The 26,118-nt window shown below is 41.2% G+C and overlaps 2 protein-coding genes across 2 annotated transcripts in view; one reads left to right on the top strand and one right to left on the bottom strand.

Moving 5' to 3' along the window:
- Positions 1-132: 132 nt before the first annotated feature.
- LOC306702587 (putative methyltransferase NSUN7) lies at positions 133-18,178 on the top strand (the record flags this gene model as incomplete). The annotated part of the gene is made up of 12 exons (XM_079168227.1): positions 133-475; positions 4,904-4,962; positions 7,607-7,737; positions 7,827-7,979; positions 8,664-8,847; positions 9,761-9,995; positions 10,660-10,803; positions 11,326-11,427; positions 12,828-12,963; positions 13,532-13,655; positions 17,209-17,470; positions 17,787-18,178. The coding sequence occupies 12 exons, from the start codon at positions 133-135 to the stop codon at positions 18,176-18,178; spliced, it is 2,265 nt and encodes a 754-aa protein (XP_079024353.1).
- A 2,012-nt stretch (positions 18,179-20,190) lies between these two features.
- Positions 20,191-26,118, bottom strand: part of apbb2a (amyloid beta (A4) precursor protein-binding, family B, member 2a) — a gene marked incomplete at its 3' end in the record, with an annotated part of 32,586 nt that continues 26,658 nt past the window's right edge. Inside the window, exons 10-14 of the mRNA XM_079167825.1 lie at positions 24,152-24,227; positions 21,726-21,806; positions 21,522-21,637; positions 21,204-21,386; positions 20,191-20,367 (exon numbers count right to left, since the gene is read on the bottom strand). Of these exons, the coding sequence (XP_079023951.1) occupies positions 20,191-20,367; positions 21,204-21,386; positions 21,522-21,637; positions 21,726-21,806; positions 24,152-24,227 (633 nt within the window). The remainder of the gene's footprint in view (positions 20,368-21,203; positions 21,387-21,521; positions 21,638-21,725; positions 21,807-24,151; positions 24,228-26,118) is intronic.

The following is a 26,118-nucleotide window of genomic DNA, read 5'->3' on the forward strand; positions in this document are numbered from 1 at the left end:
TGTTTTATCCCAAATCACAAGTGTTAAACTTAATTTCTGTGTATGAGTGTTATTGCGTTTTTCTTTCTCCCTCAAAGTAAAGATGTCATGGTGTGTTTTCAGCTGTCTGAGAGAAAATACATCAATGAGAGGATGGTGAAAAATAACAATACTGGAGGGCTTCCCAATCGCCGCCCTTCCATGTTCAAGACAAAAAAGCCTGCCAACTGCAAGGACCTGGTACCTGTAGATAAACCAGCCGACCACAACATCCCTGCTGTTTCTCCAGAGCTCCAGACCACTGGCCAAGGTCAGATGGGTTTTCCAGACAGAGTCTACCTGCTGGCGTCAGTCATCTTCCAGAATAACCACCTGGAGAAGCCTGCTGCCCACCGGTTGGTGAATTATGGCAAAGAAAGAGGGCTCCCATTACCTGAAGTCAAAGATGAGGAGATGCACCGCACAGCGTATGAGCTGGCCTTCAATACACTTAAATGTGAGTGTTGACTGGTAAAGTGAAGTTTGTTTTGATTCATTTCAGGTGCATCACATTGCAAGTAACGCCCTTTTGCAAACAAACAGCCATTTGGTAGGAATAGCCCCTGGGAAGTTAATTGGTAGAATTGAATAATTGAATATAGATAAATTGATTAAGGGTAAATAGCTGAGTAAAAATGCTTAAATGGCCAGGGGGGATTCTGTGAGATGCTACAAATCAATCTGGCCCATAATCTGTCATCTGGGAATAGGGAGGGGGGGTGGGGGGGGGGGGGGGGGGGTCTGGGTGGCCGAAGTCACAGGAGTCTGTAATCACTATGTAAGGGAGGGGACTGCAGGAAGCTGGCTGGAATTGATTTAAGGCATTCTCAGTGGATGGAGAGGTCAGGTATCACGAACACCCTCTTAGCCACAAATGATTTTTTTTTTCCCTCCTCACTATCTAACCGCTGAAATTGCAAGCCTCAGGCCTACATGTCCCACAAAATAATGCAGATCACCTCAAAATCCATCATCAAAATCCATCATCACAAGAGAAGCCCCAGCCTTGTTGCAGTAACCTGTATTAGTTTTACAGCTGTAGGTTATAGTACTTACATCACCAGGAGAAATGCACTCGATTGCTGAGGATAATACTAAAAGAGAAGTTAGAGATTATATTGCTACAGCATGGTTTTCATCCATCACCCTTTCTTCTCTATTAAATGATGCCTTTATAAGAAGGAGAAGTTTACTGTTGCTGTTAGTTTGCTCAAGCGCTTGAACTTGAGCTCTGCTTAAGAAAAATGATCTGCTTGAGCTTAGAACAATTACAATATACTGCATTTCTTTTTTAAATGTAATACACTTTTTGTTCTGAGTTTATTATAAAGGCAAATATCCTCTATTTTAGTAAACATTTTCTCTATAGGTCCCACCCTCCACATCCTTAAACATAGGATGAGCTGAAAATGCCATCGTTGGCTAGTTTCGAGTTTTCCTGCATCGGTCAAATCAGTTTCCATTGCTACAGTTGTTGTATTTGCATATCAAATTGACAGAACATCATTGATACACAAGAAGAGCGGCCCGGTATTGATTTTAAACTTTGGTTATAAACACATGATTGCCGACTTGCCTTGATCAAATATGTATTTTGGTCACATGTTAGATTCCCTCGGGCTGGCTGTGTGGTGGAATTGGGTGCAGATGAAATGACACAGCCTGGAAGCCAATGTTAATCTCTCCTCTTCCTCCTCCCACGAACAGCCTGACTTTTGGTGCAGAAATTGATCTGCCAGTGACACACACACCCAACGCTTGCAGTCACACACATACACACAGGACACATTTGTGCACTGCCTTGGAATGACTGATCCAAAATTGAGCTTAGGTCAGTTGTTAACCCAAAGAAGAAGTGCTTTAGCAGCAAAAAATACGCAGAGCAAAATGCCAATGAGCTTTGGTATTGATCTTGTGATTATAACTCTTATCTGCTTAAAACAAAAAAGACGCTCAGTCAGTTCTGCATCGGTTGCTGAGGACACCGACTTATCTGTTGCTGTGGTTGTCAGTCAATACTAAAATATGGAGTGGGAGTTGGTGATGTTTACCCTTGTGTGGATTACAAAGACAAAGCTGGAGTCGGCCAAATGACAAATATTAGCTGTCAAGTTGTTTTCGCCTTCCCTTCTCTGCCTCACCCTCTCTCTCTTTTTTTAATATCTTTTATTTTATCTCTTTGACCTCTCCTGTCTCTTTAAAAAGTCTTTTTTCACATGTGAGTGACTGTCTGCTTGATCACTGACCTAGAGACAGTTTATGTCGTCAAGGTTTAATTCCTTGTTGACTCGTCTTGCCTTGTGTTCTCAGTGCGCAAGGTATAGTGCAGATGTTATGCATGTTATGTACATGTATTTTTGTGTGCATTCTAACTGGTAAAAGAGTAGTTGACCTTGTCGCTGGCCATGAGGAACCCCCCTCCCCCTCCCTCCTCTTCCCTCTTTCTTTCTATTGGCTACTCCTCTGAGTATTTCTGCCTCATTGTCCACACTGTTCAGCTGGGCTGCCAAACGTCCTTGTCAGATGACTGTGGCAGCTGTATCCTCTGTGTGCAACTAGAAAGGTTCTTTGGGCCACTTTGTTTTAGGCTGGATTTAGAGCATGAAAGAGGGAAAGACAGTCTTTTTTTTGTCCTTGACCACAATCAGAACACCTACTTATCTGGATGCTTCAGCAACTATAAAATGGTGCAGGCGCATGATATGTAAGATAGATTTGCCATTTAGCCCAAAGGTAATTGCATAACTTATGGCATGTACCTTTTTTGGCCCTTCCTCTGTTAGATTAATGTGCAATCGGGTGCACTGATGCGAAACATTGTGAGACAAAGAACTTGAAGAGAAGTGGAGCCTGGATTCGGGTCTGGCTCTTTCACTAAGGATTTGTTTGACTACAGTCACCATCAGTCACTGCTCATTGTGTAACACCCGGATGAAAGCCACTAAACACACAAGCTCAACACAGGTCCTGCGATTACGAGTGCCTCCTGCTGGTGTCGGATTTATTTCTTGTTGGACTGATTTGAAGTCATTTTTTTTATTTCCACCTCTAGAGTCAGGAGTTTGTATTTAAGAATTTCTGTCTTGTCCCACCAGTAAAACCCAGGCACTGTCTGCTGTGCAAAGATGTCTATTGTAAGTGATTTATAGCAGAATTTCCTCTGTGTTTTACTCAACCTGCTGTGTGTGATTTATAGCATGCGCAAGACTATGACCTCTACAGACTTAACCATCATGGCTCCCTCAGGGGTCTGTGCTACTCTGTGTGCACTGAGTGGTTATCTCCCCGGGGCTTATCAGGCCTTCTGCAGTAATGGCCACCATTGTAAACCCCATTGACCTGTACCTGCTATAAATTAGACCACTGCTGATGATATGCTTTGTTTCTTCAATTAAAGATAAGCTCTATTACGTGTAAACCTTTTACTTTGTGTGTGTGTGTCCTGCCTTACATGCTGTCTACCCAGCATGTACGGATTGGCATGATTTGAGATGTTGTGATAAGTTAACAGCAGTGTGTGCGGTTTCCATGGTGTCTCAGACGAGCTGGGCTTACCTCCTATTTGCAGCTTAAGAGGTGTGCCTGTCAGGAATAAGAAGTACCTGAGAAGGCAACAATGACACATACTGCACAAGCACTTTAATATTGAAACCCTGGGTTCTCACACTTACACAAACCTCATTCCCACCTTGTAATTGCTTATCTGCAGCAGCACAATGAACCTTTCTCCAAACTCACTAGAAACACAACCATCTCAGGGAAATGAGAATTTTGCTCATTTCCAGTGCGTAATGAGCAAACACTGTACCTGCAGAGTGGCTTTGGAAGCAGCTGTTCTTTTATCCTGATATGATAAACTGGATAGTGTTGCCGGCTCTCTATCTCCCACATATTGAAAAGGAGAGCCCACTTTTCCAAGATTGGAATGTGAAGGATAAGCCTGCATGTGCTTTTATGTGTATTTCAGAGAGAAAGCATCCCGCAGGCTAGCGAAACAGTTGCTGCAATCATGATTTGACAGCCATGGCATGGGGATGAAAATACTCTATAAAGCACACATACTGTAGATATTGGATCAGCAGCTCTCACCACTTGAAAGGTCATAGTTACTTTTTTCAGACTACTGTCCAGATTTGATTAAGAAGGTCAAGCAACAGATGATGGACCCAATTTAAGTTTTATAATTCTTCCTGTATGTTATAATATAAAAGTGTAAGATAAGACCATGTCCATCATGTCACCAATACATAATTTTCAAGTAACCTGTGTTGAATAAAATCAAGAAGATAACAATTCATACGACCACTGTCTAGTCTGGTATGAAACACATGTGCCTGCTACTTGGTTTCACTGTTTAGATGTAGCCTGTTTATTACTTAAGATGCCATTAATGCCATTAGCCCTTGGATTACACACCCACTCACCACAGACACAATAAATGAAAGAAATGAGGCAAATGAAGAATCAGATTAACTCTAATTAAGCACCAAATAAGCGTTTAATCACGGGAAATTAAACCCTCCATCGAATTGAATTATCTTTTCAAATTAAATCACGATCATTTGGGGTGCCTCTAGGAGCCTCTCTTGCTCTTTGTCTTTATCTCTTTTCCCCTCATGTTCTCATCATTAGATATGGATTTGTCGTTAGTAACATATATCTTACCAGCTAATGGACATTAGTAATTTCGTGTGGTTCCATTTCGCTCCAAATGAAAGGGCCTTGACTGGTTTCTAGGGATAATTAGACCTCGATATAAAGATGGCACTAATATGCATCGTTATTACTCAGACACATAATTGGTAATGGAAATCCACATTACCACATTTCCATCCTTCATACCTAACCTTGTTTTACCTCTCTACCACTTCACATTTCTGCACAGATCAAGAGCTGCTGGAGGACATTATGATTGACAGCTACTTTTACCTGACTCAGCCAATGGTAAGTGAGTTACATAGGAGCAGTATTCTTTAATACAGCAGTAGTTTAAGAGAAGTAAACATGTCTTTTTCCCTTGGTGTGTATTGGCATTATATGACAGAGAGGCACATCTGTTACTGTCAACTTGCTGCTGAAAATAAAAATCCTTTTGATGCTGAGAATAGCTTGACTTGAGTTTTGGAGTTTACCGTGCTATTACTTTGTTTATAGCTTTGTTTACCTCGTGCCGTTCTTCTAAACTCTTTGGCTCACAATCCCCTACTCAGTGCTCCAATATTCATGTCCTGCTGTTCGTACTCCACATAGGCTACTCTTTGATCTGTTCTCTAGACCTCTAATCAGTAACAGTTGCATTGATGTACTACACTAATACTCTCCTTTCATCAGTACACAAAGCACCTTGTGTCTTTCACATTCCCTACCTTTATGATTGACAGTTGCTCCCTTTGTAACACATCTAAAAGGTACCATGAGGCCGGGCCGTGTCTTTTCCGTTATTCATTTTCTCAAGCAAACCCTCCCCATTAATTAGTGATGAAATAAACAACCCCAGTGTGTTTGGATGATGTGGCGTCTTGAGTGAATCCTGCACAGTGTCTATATGTCCTATAGAACCAGTGTGCTGAAAGTTATCAGTGATACTTGGGCTGCGTAGTCGTAAAAGGAAGATTTTCAGCACAGCTGTGTACCTGCGGCTGTAGATGAACGCTCTGCTACTTAAATGAAGAGGTATCCTCTGGAGGAGATTGGCATGTACTTTTGCCCTACTTTTATTACTCCACATAAAAGAAGCTGCGGAAAACGGAGGGTGTTCGAGCTGCTTCTCTTAACGGTCTGGATGGTGATAAAACATGCACAGCGCTAGTCTGCGTGCACATAGCCGATGGAGAATGAAAGTTATGAAAGCAGGAGGTGGTGAATGTCAGAAAACTGAGCTGTCATGGAGTGTAAATATTGTAGACAACCAATGTCTACTTCAGAGGACGAAAACATAATACAGACACAATAATAATGTGTGTTTGAAGCAAATCCCCCCCACCCCCTCCAACCAACACAGACATACACACACACATACACACACGCACACGCACACATACACTGTAGCCTTGTGAAACATGGCCCTGGGTGAAATGAATGGGTCTCCCTATGTGTTGGTGGCAGGCCGTTACTCTACATCCAGACAATAAAGCCCAGACACAATGAGACAGTCTTTAGAGCTCACTCTTACCTCCTTTTACACTGCTGGCATCTATAAAGTTCAACCTTGATAGAGAGAATAGGCGGCCTAGAAAAGGGGGGGTACATGTGGGTATTGGGGAAAGGATTAGAATAAACTTATGGATAGGCTTGCATGCTGAAAGAGCCTGAGGCGGATTTGACCAGACTAGAGAGAGAAAATGAAGCCTAAATCCTGCGGAGGATGGAAATGAATGACATTATGGATGTGAAGCAAGCATATTAGGTACATTGCGACATTTAACATGAAATAGGCCCGAGCCCCATGAAAAAGGAGCCATATGGAAGTTCCACTACATCTAGAATCTTGTTGAAAATAGTTTACATAGTAGTTTGCTCTGTCTAATTAAACAAAATCAACATGGTATTAACTGAGAATAAATCAATAGAAGATATTAATGTTGTGTATTGCTTTATCTATAAAAGTCATCTGATATTTCTGGTTATCTTAACCATTGCATTTAGCATCAAAACCAGCATTATTTTCAAATCCAGGTTATTAGCTCATAAGCTGGGTATGCATCTGACTACACAGCAGGCCTGTTTACTGTAGGTCTATTTCCCACCATGGGAGGCTGTTGCCAGGGAACTTAGTGACTGGGAATTTCCCCACACCCAAGGGTTTACCTTGCTAAAGGGCAAGTGGAACTTGAGGTAGAGAAGGCGAGGTCAAGAGGAAAGTCAAGTACCGCAACCTGTTTCTGAGACTGACCTTTTCAAAGGCTGAAATTAAAAGCCTATGTAATGAATAATAAGCGCCGGCTAATTTCCTAGCTGTAGAATGAACCCTTGTAGCGTTCTAGCTTCTCGGCCCATTAGCCCAGTAGTGAGGATGTTGCAAGCTGTTGCTGCGGTGGAACACCATCTGTCACTAATGCGGCTGGTGCCCTCCCTCCCTCAGGGACAGAAAGGTGGAGAGTGAAAAAGAGAGAGAGATAGAGAACTGAATGGACAGAGATAATTGTAGAGGAGGAGAGATAGAGACATAACTCTTCCTCCAATGTTTAATTAAGGCAGCAGCGGGGTCATGGCAGGACATCCTTGAGCTGCTGTATGTGTGTGTGTGTGTGTGTGTGTGTGTGTGTGTGTGTGGATAATTTAGTCTTGAATATACAAATAAATTGTATCACTGCACTGCACCCCTCATTAGGTTATCAAAACAGCGCAATCGACAGTGCATTATAACCAAATGTCAGATTGTGTTGGTTTCATGTACATTCTGGATTTGTATACGCAGCTGATGTTTGAGGCATTCACTAATTAAAAGCTTGTGTCTCAGTCATGTTAATCAAAATTATAAATTTGTCTGTGAGGCATGTGGCCTCTCTCCTTGTCCCTCTTTTTTTCTTTGTTCTCTTGTTAAAACAGAAGTCACCAATTAACTGTACTTTTTGTCCTCGTGCGCTAGCCAGATGATCGGATGAGCCTCTTTGCCGTCATGCTCTATGACTTCCAGGACAGAAAGTTCCTCCCACAGGAACGCCATGGGGAGGAGGAGATCGTACAGGAAGTTAAAGATGTGGAGAGCTACTTCCTCAGGTAAGGAATGAAAAAAACAACAAGAATAAGGGAAAAAGGAGTGGATTCATAAAATGGAAAACAAATTGAATATTTTTTGTTGTACCTAGGTTCAAAACCAAGCTGGCAGCGTCTCTGGCCCGCTGCAGAATCAAACACGATCTCTTGTCCATTGAGCATATCCTGCCAGAGAGTGTAAAGGCGAAGCAGGAGAGATCAAGCAGACTTCCACTTTACGCATGGGTCAACACACTGAAGAGCAGGTTAGCTGAGCACACACACACAAACACCACTCACTCACCTATACTCAGGAGCAGATGACGCACACCTGTACGTGCACACCTGTACATAAACCCAGGAATGCACTGTAAGCAAATGTAGAGTGCAAGCATCTACACACACACACACACACCTACATCTACACACAGACCTTTAACTTGGCGTGCAGCCCAATGTTTTATAGGCTAGGTGCCTTGCTGACATCCAATTAAACCACTGGACAATGTGTGTGCGTGTGTGTGAGTGTGTGAGTGTGTGTGTGAGCGTGTGTGTGCTTATGCGTGTTCTTGCAGGCGCCTTGACAGGCTGATTCAGTTAGGTGTAAATCCTGCTTCTGTGGACAGATTCAATCTGCAACAACCCTCAGCAAGCTCTAGGACTGTAAAGGTCACCTGTTGGGACTAGTGGTCTGTGTGTGTGTGTGTGTGTGTGTGTGTGTGTGTGTGTGTGTGTGTGGGTGTGTGTGTGGGTGTGTGTGTGTGTGCACGTGCAGTTTTACAGTAAGGCTTTTACACCTTGTTTTTACCACTAAAGTTTTTTTAAAAGGCCACATAGAAATTGTACACACTATTATTATCTATGATGAAAGTCTTCCTCTTTATCCCACCTCTTACCTTCTTCCCTCCTTCATACCTTGTTTGGGCTTTCCCTAATCTCCTCTCCTCTAGCGTCGATGAAGTCCAAAGTGTCCTGAGGAGTGCGGGCTTTTCGCAGGTGGAATCGATTGGGGAGCTGGAGGGCCAGTCCTTCTGCCAGGATCCCCACTGTGAGGATATGCTGGTATTCCCTGCTCAGCTGAAAGCTCAGCTGTACTCCACCAAGCTGCTTAGCCTCCACACACTCATCATACAGGTACAAGCTTCACAGAGAGAGGAGGTTTCTGACGAGAGCATCCTCCTCCCCCACAGACTTTAATATGGTTGTTGAAATCTGTTTTGCGCCATCAATCTTCTCTGATATTTATGATTTCACTTCGGTAATGGACTTGCTCAAATTGATTATAAGACTGAGTTCCCTTATGCCAACTAAGATTAGTTTTCCCAGATACAAATATTTCACATCAGTTCTTCTCGTCTGGTCATACTTCACTTTGAGCCATAAAGAATCCTTCTGTCTGGGAGGGGGAGAGCGGCTTAATCATTTCATTTCTACTCCATTAAAGTCAAGCTGCCATGCAAACTGTAAGCAGCACAGCACCACAACACAATTAAATTGGATTTTGCAGCCAAATTCAATCAAATATTCAACACCACTGCCTAATTAATCTCCTCTCCCTCTTTCCATTTTATGACTCTCCATCACAGTTTCTCTCCCCTAGTTTCTCTCTTTTCAAATGTCCTTTTTCTCCTCCACCCTGGTTTCTCTTTCCTGACAAACCCTGTAATCTGGATATCAACTAGAGAAACTTAAGCCAGCCCAGTGGTTCCACAGGGATACGTTCGGCACTATTTCCAGCGGGGACCCCATTGATTGAAGGACATCTTTCTTGTAATCTGACTGCACTGTTATTCTTCCTCCTTTGCTTCCTCTCCTCCTCTTACCTCCCTTCCGTACCTGCTTGCAACAGCTGCTCCAAACTCCCACTCCTCTCTCATCTATTCCCATCTCAATTCTATTTACCAGTATCCTACAGTGCAACTTTCCCTCCTATTTTCGTCTCATCAGTTTGCAGGGTGTTGCTGCTGTGCAGAAACCTGTATCTAGAAGTCTTTTATTAAAGTCTGTCTCTTTATCGAACTGATGCTTTCACTAAATGTGTCTGCAGGATAAATCTTGCAGCCTGGGCCCAAATGCAGTGTGCGCCCTGCTGCCAGAGGAAGGAGATGTTCTTATGTTGGGCTGCTTCTCTGGCCTCACCGTGTCCCACACTGCCTCCCTGATTGCAGAGAAACACAAAGCCAACAGCAACGTTCCTCCCACAGTCTACGTTTGTGTCAGTGACTGTACAGACGCTCAGAGGGAGAAGCTGCAGCAGGTTGTAGCTGCCATGGGCTCCAAGAGTAGGCATAAGATGGATGTGTCCACGAGGGCAGTATCTGTTTGTGTCCTTGTATGCGAGACAAAAGAGATTGAATCAGAGGAAACAATGCTCTATTTACTGTCTTTGTTTTAATGACACGATGTTTGTCTTCATCCATCTTTTACTTCAATGAAAGAGAGAATGAGAAACTGAATATTGCCTGTTGGCGTTGTCACACTGATCCACTATGTTTTCAAGCTGACTGCTCTTTTTTAGTAAATAGCTTTGTAAAAATACCTATTTCGGTGACGTGAAGTGATCAAATTTGATCACACTTTTCAGTGAGAGGATTTGGGGTAATCAGGCAGAGAGTATTGGTCGAAAAATTGTCAGTTGCTGTTGTCAGCAAATTCTTAAAGACTCTTATATCCAGGCAGTGCACTTAAAAGCAAATTGTCTGCTGAGATTCGGAACTGTATGTAAATACATGCTGATAGTGGCTGCCAACTCAGCTAGTCATTAGGGAAACAATTAAGTACATGTGAGAAAGCTGACATTTTAATAATTGCAAAAGATGCCTTCATGCAGGGTATTTTCCCACAAAGAAATATAAAAAGGACATTGTGTGAAGTGTTTAATCGTTGAGCAAATGCATATTAGTGATTATTCAGGGTATGATTGAACTCTATGCGCATTCTGCTCAGATGTGAAGCTGATACCAGAGGTCTTCCAGTCTTTGGACAACAGAGACAAGCGACTCCAGAAGTTGCGTGTCATCCTGTTGACCCCCAGGTGTTCTGTGTCTGGGGTCAGCAATCCGGTCGAATTCATACTGCAAGAGAATGGAGGTATGAGGATTTCAGAAATACATGTTATAATCTAGTGTACATTAAACCTCAGATATACATTCAGATGTAAACAGACATTCTCAAAATTCGCAATTTTCTCTGCCCATCCGTGTAGTTAGAAAATGTTGGATGTGCACGGACAGGCGAAAACTTTTCCGCACAGAACCCCCGCGAAAGGCTGTGTGTCTCATGGTGTCACTCTGGCTGTGCAAACACTCGCTATCCTTGCAGCTGCGGTACCCATAAATCAAACCTTTAAATCAGGTTGTGTCCATACTGGTGTAGAGCAGGGACACATGCTGTTGGATAGGCTACAGAAATATAGGATGCTGTGTGTACAGTGCACTCACAACAGCCTGAGTCATACTGCATAACAAACACACAAATTCATATTCTGTGTATGTAAATTATGCAAATTCTTAACCCTGTATAGCTCTTATTATTATTATAGTTGCTTCTATAAAATATACCCACCTGTAAACAGATCCGCTAATAAAACAGAGATTCTGCTCTTTTTCTCAGACATAGACCTGCTGCAGGACTTATCCCAGAGCTCCATAGCCCAGAGCAAACTGGAAGCTCTGGTAGCCCAGCAGAGGAAGGATATCGATCACGCCTTGAAGTGTGAGTGTTGAACCACCTGATCTCATGCTGACAAGCACACACACACGCTCAGACACACACAGCATATGAGCTCAGGCGTGAGCGCGTAGCCTCCCTCACCTCTCTGACACAATGAACCTTATACTTCCTAAATATCTAATCTCGTATGCCATTAGGCTGAAGCCTGTGGTATCATGATCGTCTGAGTGTTAATTAGGAATGCTAATGTTCCTCTCCGTCGGTCATCCACAGTCTCCTGCAGTATTCCTTGCATAGTTTAAGCAAGTGATTAGCAATTCTCCTTTGTATTGCATATATTCTATAGAACTGAATATGACAGAGGGACCATAGACTGAATATGAGGGACGTACCGTGTGAAGTTACATCATATTCTGTACTATGCAGGTGTCACGGTTCTATTCTGCAGTCAACGCTTTCCTGCCCACTGCCCAGTCGTATTGTTAGCCTCGGTCTGTCTTGTATTGTTCAGTGCTTTTCTTTCTGTGTTGGTCTGGGTCATGTCCATCGAGCTGTTGGAGTCTTTCTGTTTGGGGCAATGAAAACCAGCTCCTCTAATCACACTGCCATCCATCAGCCCTCTTCTACATTTTTGCCGGTGTAGATACTTTCTAATAGGACTGTTAATTAATGGGTGTGTATCGAGTATTTTACCTTGGTTGAGTCGATAGTCCCATTTCACTGACTCTACATAAGCATGCGCATAGACAGTGCTCACACAGACGGATACAAACATGCAAACATAGCCCTTAATGTCCCAGCTGTGAGGTGGGTGTGTTGTAGAACAAGACATCTGAATGACAAATGTTACTGCCTCAGTCCTCTTCTTCTTCAGTTCCGCTTCCTTGAAGCAATATTTCACGTTTGTTTGGAGCTGATTTGCCACATCGTGGCAGGTTTTATTTGTTATCAGCTTGGCGTTAATTGTTTCTGTCTGGCTTTAATTAGTGAGAAAGAAAGAAATCAAAGCTCAAATGAAGGAACTCAAACGTCTGATAGCTTCACAAATCCATACAAGCCAGCAGCAGTTGACTGAAATGAGGAATTGATATTCAAGGATCCATTTCTTCAAAGGGAACGCTTGATGAGGACGACTTAGTTTAAATAATCACATTTAATTGTCATAAAATGAAAGGATGAAACGTTTGACTGAATGTGTGTGTGATTGTCTGACTTCCTGCGTTAATTGAACATGAAATGAGTTTATTGTTTAAGATTGTGGCCCTATGTCAATAAATCAGCATTATGTGAATGTATTGGTATTATGTGTCACATATTATTTCAGATGTATTTACATTTAAAAGGGTAATATGATAATATAATGAAATATAGTTGTAACACACAGAGGTGGAGTATTAATATTTACGTAATTGTTGATACAATGCACACATTTCTTTGTATAGTCCCTAAGGTTTTGGCAGTGGTGTACTCTACCTGTTCATCATACAAAGAGGAGAATGAGGACGTGGTGAGCAGAGTGCTGGAGCAAGCCAAGGCTCGCTTAAAGCAGAAGGGCGCACCAAAACAAGCAGCCTTCAGGTCAGCCTTGGGTCTCTGTACCGCAGTACCCTGGTGCACTCGCTGCATCTGTATCTGTCATTGTCTTTCTTTATCTGTTTGCCTCGCTGTCTGCCTGCCTGCTCGGTTGTTTGACTGTTTCCCTTCAGACAGGCTTATGTCAAAGTTTCAGCACACCTCAGGCAGAAACTGAAGGAGAAAATATCACCAAAGGTGCCCTTTAATGCCTCTGAATGCTGTGAAAAGGGCAGGAAAAAAACATTTTTCCAGACAGCTTCCCTGCTCATAGACGTTCTTTAGATTTCTCGAATAGTTTTATTTTGTTTGTTTGTGTGTGTGTGTGTGGTTTGAAGAACTTGAGACTTGAATTCTACCATTCATGTAGCCCTGAATGTACCAAGACTGTCTCCTTCCTGAATTTAGCTGGCCGTGCTGCTGATGCCTCAGGCTACTATAAATACAGCACAAGCATAGTTATTGGTATGGCTCACACTGGCTTTAATTACGTAACTCGTGGACTTACATTCATCTACTTACTTAACTAGCATGGCTCATGTTTTCTGTTTCTGTATATGTGTGTTTCATCTAGGCTTAGTCCACCTCCGTTCAGCATTCCTGACCATGCCGAGGGTCCAATGAAAACACACCCCTTCTTCATGCTGGAGCCCTCAGAACAGAGGAATGGCTGCTTCCTGGCTGTTCTCAGAAGAGAGGTTAGCATCACTTAAACAGAAACCTCACAGAGCAAAGCATTAATTGACCCTCAAAGAATTTTGTTAGTTAGGGTAATTCTAGTTTATTACATAGTTTATTACTATAGCAGTTTATATGACATTTTTACGGCATGTTATGACTTAACATTTTTTATGATATACTTTACTGTGACTTTTTATGATTTTTTTATGAACATTTTATGATGATTTTATGGCATACTATACTATGACTTTTTTTACAAGATTTTTGCGACACATTCTCTAATGACAGTTTGTATGAGTTTAGAGAGCATACTATACTATGACTTTTGTCATCACATTTTTTGACACAGTAAAGTATGACTTTTTTAATGACATTTTTATAGCATACTTTGACTTTATTATGTTTTATGACATACTGTACAATTACTTTTTGTGACGTTTTTATGACTTTAAATGGCATACTAGACTAACTATTTCATAAATTACTATATAGCATACTATACATTGACTTTTTTATGACATACTGTTTTAAATTACATTTTTATGGCATACCATTGGCCCACTATGACATTTTTTATGCCTTTTTCTGGCATAGCATACTATGACTTTTTCAGTTTGACAAACTATATAATTACTTTTCTATGGCATCCTACACATTGACCTTTTTATGACATACTATAGGCTTTCTATCACAATTGAATTTATTTCTATGACGTTCCATACAGTGTTCTTTTAATTACTTTTTTGGCTTACTATGACTTTTGTATGATTTTTTTAAACATACCTTTTGAAATGCATTTTTTTTAACATACTGTACATTGACATTGACATTTTTATGAAATACTATTCCATTACTTTTTCATGACATTTTCATAGAGTACTATGCTATGACTTTATTCAAAAAAATGTTACGACATACTGTACTATAATGTTTGTATGAAAAACTTTTTTTCGGCATACTATACTATGATTTATTTCATGGCATTTTTATGGCATAATATTGAACAATGGCTTGGAAAATACTTTATGACATACTTTACAGTGACTTTTCTGTTTCAAATTGTTTTAAACATTTTTATGGCATAATATTGAACAATGGCTTGGAAAATACTTTATGACATACTTTACAGTGACTTTTCTGTTTCAAATTGTTTTAAACATTTTTATGGCATACCTTACGGTTACTTTTTATGACATTTTTAAAGACATTCTATGTCATGAAATGTTTTTTTTGTGACTTTTTTATGGCATAATATAGTATGAGTTTTTGTGACATTTTAATGGCATGCTATGCTGTCGTATACGTCTCAGGAATGCTTTGAGGGATTATCTTCAAATTTAGCATATGTTTGTCTTCTTCGTGTAGAAACAGAGCCTGTTGAATGTCTTTTTATATATTGGTAGAAGGGGGAAGTTAAGTTGGGAACCGGGCTACTGAAGTTGAGATCAGGTGAAAATGAGCTGTGACAGCCACTTGATCAAACGTGTGAGACAGAAAAAAGTAGAGGAGAATTAAGGTCAGCCTGCTAGAAGAAATGAGAATGTTGGGTCACAGACGCAGGTGTCTGGTCCGAGTCTAATCTGCAACCAGAAAGAAAGTGTGAGATGAAGGAGCAGAAAATGACGGGGTGAGTGGGAATGAATTCTGAAATGGGAAAAAATAAGCTCTAGTAATAGAAATCAGGTAAGTCAGAATGAGATGAAAGGATGAAAGGAGTGAAAGGGTCGATATTACGAGCTGCAGTAGAGAGCAGCAGGAGAGAGAACAGAGTCTTGGATTTCATTACACAAAAAGAAAAACAAGTAGGAATCCACTTTTTTTGTGTGAATAAAGACATTTTTGAATTACACTTGGAAAATTGGACACTGTAGAAGTTTCTTTGAAGTGATTTGAGTTTATTGTAGCAATGTGTGTTTCTGAATGGAGCGCTCTGTTAGAGTTTCAGACTTTTTTTATGAACATTAATAATTGGGAAGCACTCTGTCTTACTCTATTGTGTTGTCTAGTCACAGGCTTTCATTGCTTCAGTGAGAGACTCTCACAGTTTTCCTATTTTAACCAAACTCACACCCCTTTAGTGTTTTCTTTTGGTGGTAGTTAAGTGATGCAGTAGGACCGTTACAGTAGGGAAGCCCAACTCATCAGCAAGTCTCATCAAATCTGTGTAGCCAGGCTTCCCCACATCCTCATAATCCACAACATAGCCGCGTTTACGACATACTCCCCGACATTATGAAATCTGCTCTTATGCTGATGATTCCAGTGCATGGATATTAAGCCATTTCACCCCCACCGGGTGTGACGGGGTGCTCTGGTGTCTGTTCCTTTCTGGCCATCCATCATGTTTTATACCTCCGCAGATAGGAATGAAAAGATAATCAAAGTGCTGTAATGGTGCCTCATACAGGATTTTTTTTCTCCCCACCTCCAATAAACTCAGCTAATCAAAAGTTATTGTGGCACTCCGAAAAGCACCATAAAAATAGCAATTATATAAGTGTTTGAATGCTGTCTGGCTTAAATCGACTGTCATAGTGGCCCCCAGTAAAGCTCTTTATGAGAAAACCATACGGAAACAGCTGGGAACAATAAAGACAGTCAAGTAATGTGTTTCTGGCCTAATTTCTAGAGGAAGCAGAGTACATCACAGGTGGACTTTTCTCTTAAAGTCCCCAACCTCTAAAAGAAGAGCTGGACAGTAGTGATATGGGATTCATACCTCGAGACTTTTCACTTTGATTTTGTTTTGGTGATTGTTTAGGGTGCGTTTCATAAATTTGGGACGTAGTTGACGTCGTGATTTTGGACGTAAGTATTGAAACAGAATGGGTTCTGCTCCAGCGTGCTGTGGCTAAATTTGGCAAAGTGGAGAAGGAAATGAGAGATTTACAGAGTATGGCATAGTTGGTTAGGTCTGATGGAGAGGAAGTGAGATTTACAGGGGTGAGTGGGAAGAAAGGGTAGCAAGGGAGAGTCTGTTGAATAATTCAGCGCCCCCTGTCTGTATGAGTTAGCGTCAATGAAGTCCACCAAAGACTGCATTACAGTGGCGCTTCTAAAGTCTGTTTACCTGTGTGCACAGCGTGCATCAACACAAATAAGAACATGTACCTGTGCTAAATGTGCTGTCACACATTACAGTATGACCTCATACCTGTACACAGAGAATTACAAACAAATTGTACAAACACATACATATTTGCATTAAAGTACAAGCAAGCACTTAGAAGCATAAACCCACACAGGCTGCACGTCCCCGTAGTGTACACTGTGCTTGTGAATAATTCAGGTGTTGAGGAGAGCAGTGGGCTGCTGTGAGGGCTGGTGCTGAGACAGCAGGTCAGCAGCAAGGACATGGTGGCGCTCTCCTCATCTTTTCTTTTGGCAATATTACATTTGGTGTACAGCACAGACCATTCTTTTTGATTTATTTTTTTTGGTATGGTAATCGGTATCGTAAACAAATATCGTTCTTTTGAAAGTATATCCATAACATTTTTTTCCCCCTAAAAAATGATTCGGGGTCTTGTCTTACAAAATATAAGCTATTGCTTTGTCACTTCTCAACAGCCTGAGCCAGTCAAAGAGGCAGCACATGAAGTGCTTCTCAGGGCAAAAGCCAGAGGCCTACTGGACATGATCGGCTCCAACCAGCCAACCAGAAAAGAGCGGCATAGACACACCAACAGGACGACAAAAACAACCCATGGTCGCACCACTCAGCCCCATCTCTCTGTCAGTATTCATTCCAAAAACCAAGAGACCGTGGGCAGCTACAGCACTACTTTGCGTGGACATCAGGAATTTACTAACAAGCGGCAGCCAACACAAGGTGCGCATGAACACTCTAGCCCTATATCTCAAGTCAGTCGTATGTAGTAACAGGAACATACAGCTGATTAAAAGACATTTTGGTAAATTTGCTTAGTCGCTATCTTGATGAGAGTTGGAGTTAAGAGCTTTTGCAGGATTGATAGCACTCTCATGAAGCTACAGACAGCTACAGCTAAGCAAAGCTGACCATGTAATTTTGTCTACACAAATATAAGAGGTTTCAATCCTCTCATTTATTCAGGCAAGAAACCAATAAGCATCCTTCCAAAATGTAAAACTTAAGTTTTTTCCATTTCATTGCTTTTGTCCTTCAGGAAAAGCCAAAGACATGCGCCTGCAGCCCTCAAAGATCGCAGTGTCCAGCTCCTTCTCTTCCTCCAAATCAGAAAGCAGCGCACCCAACAAAAGCATCGCCCCTGTGTTGAAGACAACTACCCGTCCTCCTACTACCCCGCTGGCCCGTACCCGCAGACAACAAGAGGTGCTGCAGCCTGTGGTGCTCGTCCTGCCTTCCGTTAACTTCCCCGACTTCCTCCCAACGCGCTGCCGAACAGGATGCAGCCCAAGCTCAAACTACAAGTGGAGGCCCCCAGCTCAAAGTGTACACCTCTCCCGCTCCAGTGGGGGTCTCTCCAAGGATGCTTTGGTCAAATCCCGGCCCCGGTTTTCAGCTCACCAACACCAATACACATATAAAACAAGTTAACTTTTTGTGCCAAATGCTTACTTAAATAACGCCAGTAGTATTTAAATCTAACACCAAAATATATGCAATGTTTTTGTTCTGCCAAATTACATAGAGCATGTGAAAAGTCACCTTAAGTGATCTAGAGCCATTATTACTGGTCTTCATGCGGCCTTGCTGCATTGGGGCTGGGCCAATGTCATTTCAATGGCACTCCATGATGAATATCTACTGCATTACATTCCACTGACCTGCAAAATTAAAAGAAATTTAAGAAGCTACTCTTTTTTTCTTTTGGTAATGCATTTATTGTCACAACCGATTACATTTACATGGTGTAGAGATGAGTGAAGAACAGAACTGAAATGAGTTACAGCATCTTTCTTGTTTGTTTTGTTTCTGAGTGTGTGTGTTTGTCTGTTTGTTTTTTTCTCATTTAGATCAGACTGCATTCACAGAGTTCATGTGGAGTGCAGGTTGTGGATATGAGCCATAGGAGCAGTGTAAAGGTTTTATTAGCAGTGACGTCAGACTTATTTTTTTTACTCCTCTATGTGCGTATTTGTGTGTGTGTGTGTGTGTGTGTGTGTGTATTTTGTTTGTGAGTGGGAGTAGACTTGTTGGTTTACTGAAGAAAAGGAAATATAGTCAACCTTTACAGATTTGATGTTTTCCATGCTGTCCAAGAAGGGCGAACACTATTATGTACCACTGCTCATATAGCCTTGAGTGCCTAACATCTGCCAGACCAAGCCTGGGATTGGAATTTCTTGCTAACACATAAATCTTGAGTGTATGCATAAAGATTCCTGAGGAAATTGTAAAGTTTGAACATAGGCAATGTAACATTCTTGAGCTTTTAAACTCAGTTTTTCTATAATCTATGCAAAAAAAGTACAATCTTAACAAATTAAAAGTTTCAAAAGTTTACATTAAAAACTGTTACCTTTCTTTTGCTGATCTACTCATCCATCAAGAAACAGAATGTAAAAATCCGACTGACATCCTAAATTGTGATTCTGTAAATGGGTAGAGAGTAACATTTTATTCAGGTATGGGTCAGAAAAAGGCCAGATTTTTTTGTGCCAGTGTAAATGCAGTAATGGTTACGATGAAATGACTTGTGCTAAGAGCATCTATTCTTTGTGTGTTCACCACTCTTCTTACTGAGACCCTAATCAACATAAAACACATCTCATCACGAAAACATGCAAAACAAAGCCCATTGTCCCACACTTCATCTCTCCCTCATATCTACAAGTTTTGTGCCCTACATTCTCTCTTCCTACATACAATCATTTACATACACGTTATCATTACAATCACTTCATTCATCCTCAATGGAGATGTTAAGTTTGAGCTTGTTTCAAGTCTGAGACACATCGAAGTGATGCCATATTGGTGGGGGAGAGCATGATAGCAGGCCTCGTCTTTCTGGTCTTTTCTTATTCACCTGTTAAAATCCCACGACAGCAAGTCGACACCTTTTCTGTCCTGGAAGGCTCCTGTAGCTTGTCGTCTCAGGCGTCCAGTCCAGGTGCTCTTACTGCGCTGATGATGGTTTTTACAGGAAGGGACAGAGCATGAAAGAAAATGGAGTAAACCAATGGGTGGTTCCATAAACCACACTGTTAACAGAAATTGTATCTTTTTATTCTGGGTTATCCTGAATCCTGTCTGTAGAGTGCTTGATCAAGTAATCAATCCAGCCCAGAAATCCACATACATTGAAGGCCAATGGAGCCTGCAGGTGGTTTCCACTAGGACACAGCGGCGTTCAAAGATCAACCAGTGCTACCAGATTTTCCATTCCGCCTCATGAAAGCCATGAGTTTTCTTGTCATTTATTTATTTTTTTTAATCATCAGGCCTACTGGAGAATCGTTCTTCTTCCCTTCATCTGCGGTGGTGTTTGTTAACATATATGTACATCGTTGTTTACCATGGCTGGTACTGATTAGGTGTTGCTGTGGCGATAGTGTGTGAGTGGCGTCCAGCAGCGGCTGGGAGGGTGCTGTGGTCACTCGTGACGGTCATTGCTGGGGGAGTTCAGACGGCTGTTTCTTGGGTTTCAGAGTGTCTATGAGAGACAGGACTCCACGTTTCACACTGGTGGTCACCCGGCGGGTCACCGTGTCCGCAGAGGGTGAGGAAGAGGAGCCAGCACGTTGGGAGGGTGGCCGTGCCACCAGACACTTCTGGTACCGCAGCTGAGGAAGAGGAGGATATGGTTTAACTTATCATTTGATTTTGGGGTGAAAATAAAATAAAATATATGCAAGATGTGTTTTACCTGCAGTTTTTAGGTCATTTAATAAAGGAATAGTTTAATAATACATTTAGGATATTCGCTTATTTGCTGTCTTGGTAGTATACTATAGTAAATAGTATAGTATGTAGAGGAAAGTTCATGGAAAGTCATAGTATAGTTAGTATTTCAAAAGAAATAATAAAAAAGTAATAGTATAGTACGTCGAAAAAATGCATTAAAAAGTGTTAGTATAGTAGGTGGGAGAGGGTAAAAAAACATCACAATATAATATGTCAAAATAGTCATAGTAAAAAAAAAGAAAAAAGTCAGAAAATAGTATGCTTGTATGCCTTTTTTTGACATACTATAAAAAGGAATACAAAATTATAGTATTTAACTTTAAATCACACTGAAGGATGTGTTGAAGTTGGTGTAATCTGGACACACTACACGTTTATTATTAATACACTTTGAATAAAGACAAACGATAGTGCTCTGTGCAGCAGTGGAGGTGGAGTTTCAGGGCTCTGCAGACTTAGTCGAGCATGTCCTCCGCAGCACACTTTTAAAGGCCACAGCTCATTGACCGCATCTCACATTTGCTGCTGGATGCTGAATATACTTTAGTTATCACCAAACTCTTGGAGCCAACGAGCGATGAGCGGTTCTCGACAACACTACACTAGTTTTACACAATGCAGAACTATTCCTTTAAATACCAAACCTTTGAATATTCATTTCATAATAGTGACAATACATCATCGTCATTTCATAACAAAAGAAATTTGAACTTACCACGCATGCTGCCTGCACAGCCTCAGACACATTGCCTGCGTTGGGGTCGCACCAGAACGCATGACACTGGAAATGCTGGCTCCCGGTGTCCATAACGAAGGCAAACGAGTGCACATCTCGTCCCACGCCCATGAAGGACAAGAAACGAACTCGACACTCCACCAACACCTCTTCTTCCTCTTCCTGCACACACAGCCAAGAGGAGAATCAAATCGGTGTTAAACTCGGCTCTGTTAGATCTTTCTCTCTAATCTACGAGCACATGCACATCTTGAATTCATCCGTTACTCCTCAGGACAGCGACAAAAGGTCCCTTGCCTTTTCTTTGATGACAGCCAGAGTGGTGTCAGCAATACTCAGTATGACAGGAGTCCAGTCCTCTTTGCCTGTGGAGGACACCAGACTTTCTATGGCCCCATTTATGACGTCCATACCTGAGGACACAACACAGGAGAGCCTGAACAGTGAGACAAGTGCATGACGTGTTATGACATGTGCTTTTTGGCATTAGTTCAGATTTACCTATGGGGCGAGACACAGATGTCGTACCCAGATACAGCACATGGAACTTCTGCACCAACTCAGTCTTTGGCAAGGGAAACTCTGCAGATAAAGAAAACACACACACACACACACACACATTAAAACGCACACACACAGACCACCCGCAGGGAATTTTATCACAGCTCCGACAGTAAAGTCCACACATGATAATTGGCTTGAACTTAGGATACAAACAAACACTTGTGAATATTTTAATATTTTAGTGTGCTGCTGACATGATTAGGGCATGAAACATATTTTCAAACACGAGCATGAAGAATTTCAGATTTTTCTCCATGAAAACCCAGCTGTGCCTGTTTACACTGGCCTGTAGGCAGAGAGGATAGAGAGGACACACCATGCAATTAGCTGTGTAAGCTTGAGATGACCTCTGACATGGTAAATGCCAAGTGCTAAAAGTGCTTAACTGCACAGTTTAAAGATTGTTAATCATCTAATGTGATAATAGACAAAATTATAAAAATGATGCACAATACTAACAAAGGACACAAGCATCCCCGTCAAAATAGTTACATTAATTATTAACTATTTGCTGTATCGCTATAGTCAACATGGTTTTAAAAAAGCAGGCCCTATTGCAACATGGAATTGATCATTATTGAGTCATAATGAAACGGTCATTATTATTGAATGATACATTTACTTCAGTGGGTAAACATCTGTAATGTAAATATATCTGTAACTATATATGTAACTGTTATATGAAAACTTTGATTTGGAGTTTAATGTGCTGACCATGTGCTGCAATGTTTCTGGTTTAAGTGCGGCCGGGAACCTTTGTCTGCACTCATTAACACATAATATGTTTTGAATGCAATGTTGAATATCAAAAGGCCAGATGCAAAAATGTATCACACAGGTGTATTACAAATTGCACCTATAAATGCCACTATGTGTATAACTAAAAAATTGTGGGATGAGAGCACAGAACAATCTGAATAATTTGAAAGATGCTATAATCATTTTAAAAATGTACATAATGACTTAAAATAGTAACCGAAGAGCAGGCTGACAAGCAGAGTTTTGATGACCCATCTGTCACCACACCCAACCAACAGTGATGTCACGGTGTCCTGAAGTACACATGCACTTCATCTCAGCAAGGTGAGAAGTTAAACCACGTTAAAAAGAGATAAACCAGCCAACATAAGACATTTCCCCCCTTTTTTGTGAGTTGTATCCCATTTTTGCACAATCCACGTCTTCATTATTGAGTACAGAGATTAACAATTCATCATGTGATCGCTATGGACTGAATGAGGGAAATCAATCAGGGAAAATGTCTTTCACCTGTATTCACCTCATCAGTGTACTCCACGAAAAAGTTAGAGGCCCTAATATCTCAGTCATTCAGTATGAATTGCTCAAGCTCTGAAAACAGTCGTTAAATAAATGATGAATAAGGGGTTTTCGTACATTAATTCCATATTTAATGTCGAGCTCAGACAGGCCAGATCCGATGAGGACAGCACGGCCATTATCCTGGTGTTGGCGCTCATCCCAAATCATTGGGCGCTAATCTCCTAAAATGTGTCCCAACAGGGGATCGTGCACACTCAGCCACCCTGAAGAGATCTAATCCAGACGAGAACAAGAACTGTTTTCCATCCGCTGGCTTTGCAGTGAATGGACCTCTAGAGCTCAGTGGATGGTCTAGCCACTGTAAGTACGCCTCTCACTGGGTACCAACTGGTTTTTCAGTTAAAAAACTAATAATTCAAGCAAGTAATAGCTTTCAAATATGAGAGGGATGTTTCACCAATAACTTCTTTGATCCTGTGGTTGAGATGAGTGCCGTGGAGCACCAGGCCTCGCCTGAAAAAAAAACACTAATTGGGTTTTAATGAGGTCGACTTCCTCTGTAGGTGAAGAGCCGATATAGTTCTTTTATACTCTGATGCTGGAGCTCCTTTCCCTCACGCTCAGCAGATACACACCCCAGCTGAAGATACAGCAGAGGATGAATTGTACTGGCGCCTTTTTTCTTTCTTTCTTCCTATAATTACTTGGGACTGAGAGGAACTCAGCGGAGGGACTTCGCGGAATAGGAAACGGTGAATGGTATTAGCGCTGGGAGGATAAAGCTCAGCGATTGTGGAGCGAGGAGTTGTTCTGAAGTCAGCATTATCTGTGTGTAATTGAACCAAACACCGCTACCTTTTTTGTCAGCAAATGTTCACAGTCGCTCCTGCGGCGATAAGGTCATTTTTAAGAAAACATATATATGGTTCTAGATGTGGAGAATTGCTGTAATGTGAGACAAGAAACCACGGCAGGGAAAATAGCACAAGGCTGACAAATCCAATTCTCTCATGAGGGAACTACAAAAGAACAAGATTCAAAGAAAGAGATTTGTGCGCGAGTGTGTGTGTGTGTGTGTATACCTTGTAGGGGTACATCGGAGCCGGTCTGGGAGGAGCTGCCAGCTGCAGCTTTGGCACTTTTCCTTTCAGCCATAATCTAGAGAGGAAAGGAGGGGAAAGAAAGAGAAGACAAGAGGGTAAGAAAAAAAGAGGGGGAAGAGGATAGTGATCAGAATGGGAATCGGGAAGACAGAAAGAAAGATATGGTTGATATAAAATAGAGTTAAGAACACAATTTAAATGACACATTTAAAATTTTAAGAATAAATTCTATAATTTTGCTGTCAACAACTCCAATGAAAAGTCCAAACCCAACAGTGCGTTAAGTCTTTTTCTCAATACCTTTCCAACATTAATGTTTTTGCAAATCTTTCAAAAAGGGTCACATGTACTTGAATTTTTGCAAAAGGGTAATTTCCTCAAACAGCTTGGCGCTGTAGTTGTTAGCTAATGTTACTCAAGCAGGAGTAAACTTTACTGGGGACTATTTTCAGCCATGGATTTGGTGCGCTAGTCACAGAGTTAGTGGATTGAAACAGAGTTAACTACTGTACAGTGTGGGTCTTAATCATACTGAAGCAACATGTCTCCCAGTGCAGCGGTGTAGCTTACTGATGTGTATCCAATAGTTGTTGGACAATCATGGAGCTCGATAGCACAGAGGAATAAGCTGTTTCTGGCTTTTACTTCACAGGTAATACTTGTTCGAATATCAATTCATTGTCCGTTTTTGTTCTTGTCGTGGAATTTGATGACAATAACAAAAACATTAAATATTAACAGCCTTATCCTTTAAAACCCTCCCGTACAAATGGTATGTCTAAATTCACCCTTCTAAAAAAACTGGCTTCTTTCTCTCTTTTCTTTGCTTCTGCTCTTCTGCTGCAGTGCACACACTCTTTATGAAGTGTTGAATAGTTTGCATGGCCCCTGCACTGAGCTGCTACAGATACTTGATTAATTGTAGGTGTCATTAATCAAAGTCTATGGTGAGTCTGCAATTCTGCTCACAGGGGAACATGCAAGACGAAGACACATGCATATATACACACTCTCTCTCTCTCTCACACTCACACACACACATACACACACACACACAAAGGAAAACCGCTCAGCGTGCTGCACAGCTGCAAGACTCAGGTCACCAAGTTTCTCCGCCGCAGTAAAGAGAAAACTACCACTGTGTTTAAAATAGGCTGTGTGAAGAGACGATTCACACTCTTCCCTCAATTCAGGGGAGCAGATAAGATAAAATAAATGGGAAAAACCCCATTCCTTTACAAATGGATCAATAGCCTCTAAGGTAACAGATCTGTCGTTCCAGGTAGATTCCTCCTTTACAAGGTCGCACTGGTCTGATGACAGAAGGCTATGTGAGCCATATCACACCACATTGGTGCATCACGCAAATCCAAGAGTGAGTGAGTTCTTTCAAGAAAACACAAGACTGATATATCAATTATTATTTAACATCACATAACATTGATGTATTTCATATGCTTCTAAATCTTAACTTTAATCCATTATTCCAAACATACTGTGCATATACATCTTTCAAATTCATTTCTAAATTCTATTCATGTGTGTATGATTTTAATACATTTAAAAATGTTTGTCGCTGTGACTCATGCAGTGTTGATTTCATATCTCTTGTTCAGATTTGACTTGTTGCGATAACTGCGTTTTTCCATTTCTTTCTCTTTTTTACAACATTTTTATGACATACTGTACTATGCCTTTTATGACTTACTGTGACTTTTCTGAAAGACAAAAAAATACATAACTTTTTATGATTCTTTAGACATACTATACTATGAATCAGTCTGTGGATCTGCAAATTCTTTTGCTGAGCGACAAGGGCAATCGTTGAATACTCTCATTGAACACTCCGGGCTCTCTTTTTGTGGCGACCAGCGCTCACCTTGATGTTTGCTTTGCTTGCCTTTCGTGGTATTATGCTGCCCAGTACAGTGAGCACCGTGCACATG

This window comes from Pholis gunnellus (assembly GCF_910591455.1).
Source record: "Pholis gunnellus genome assembly, chromosome: 10".
Taxonomy (NCBI): Eukaryota; Metazoa; Chordata; class Actinopteri; order Perciformes; family Pholidae; genus Pholis; species Pholis gunnellus.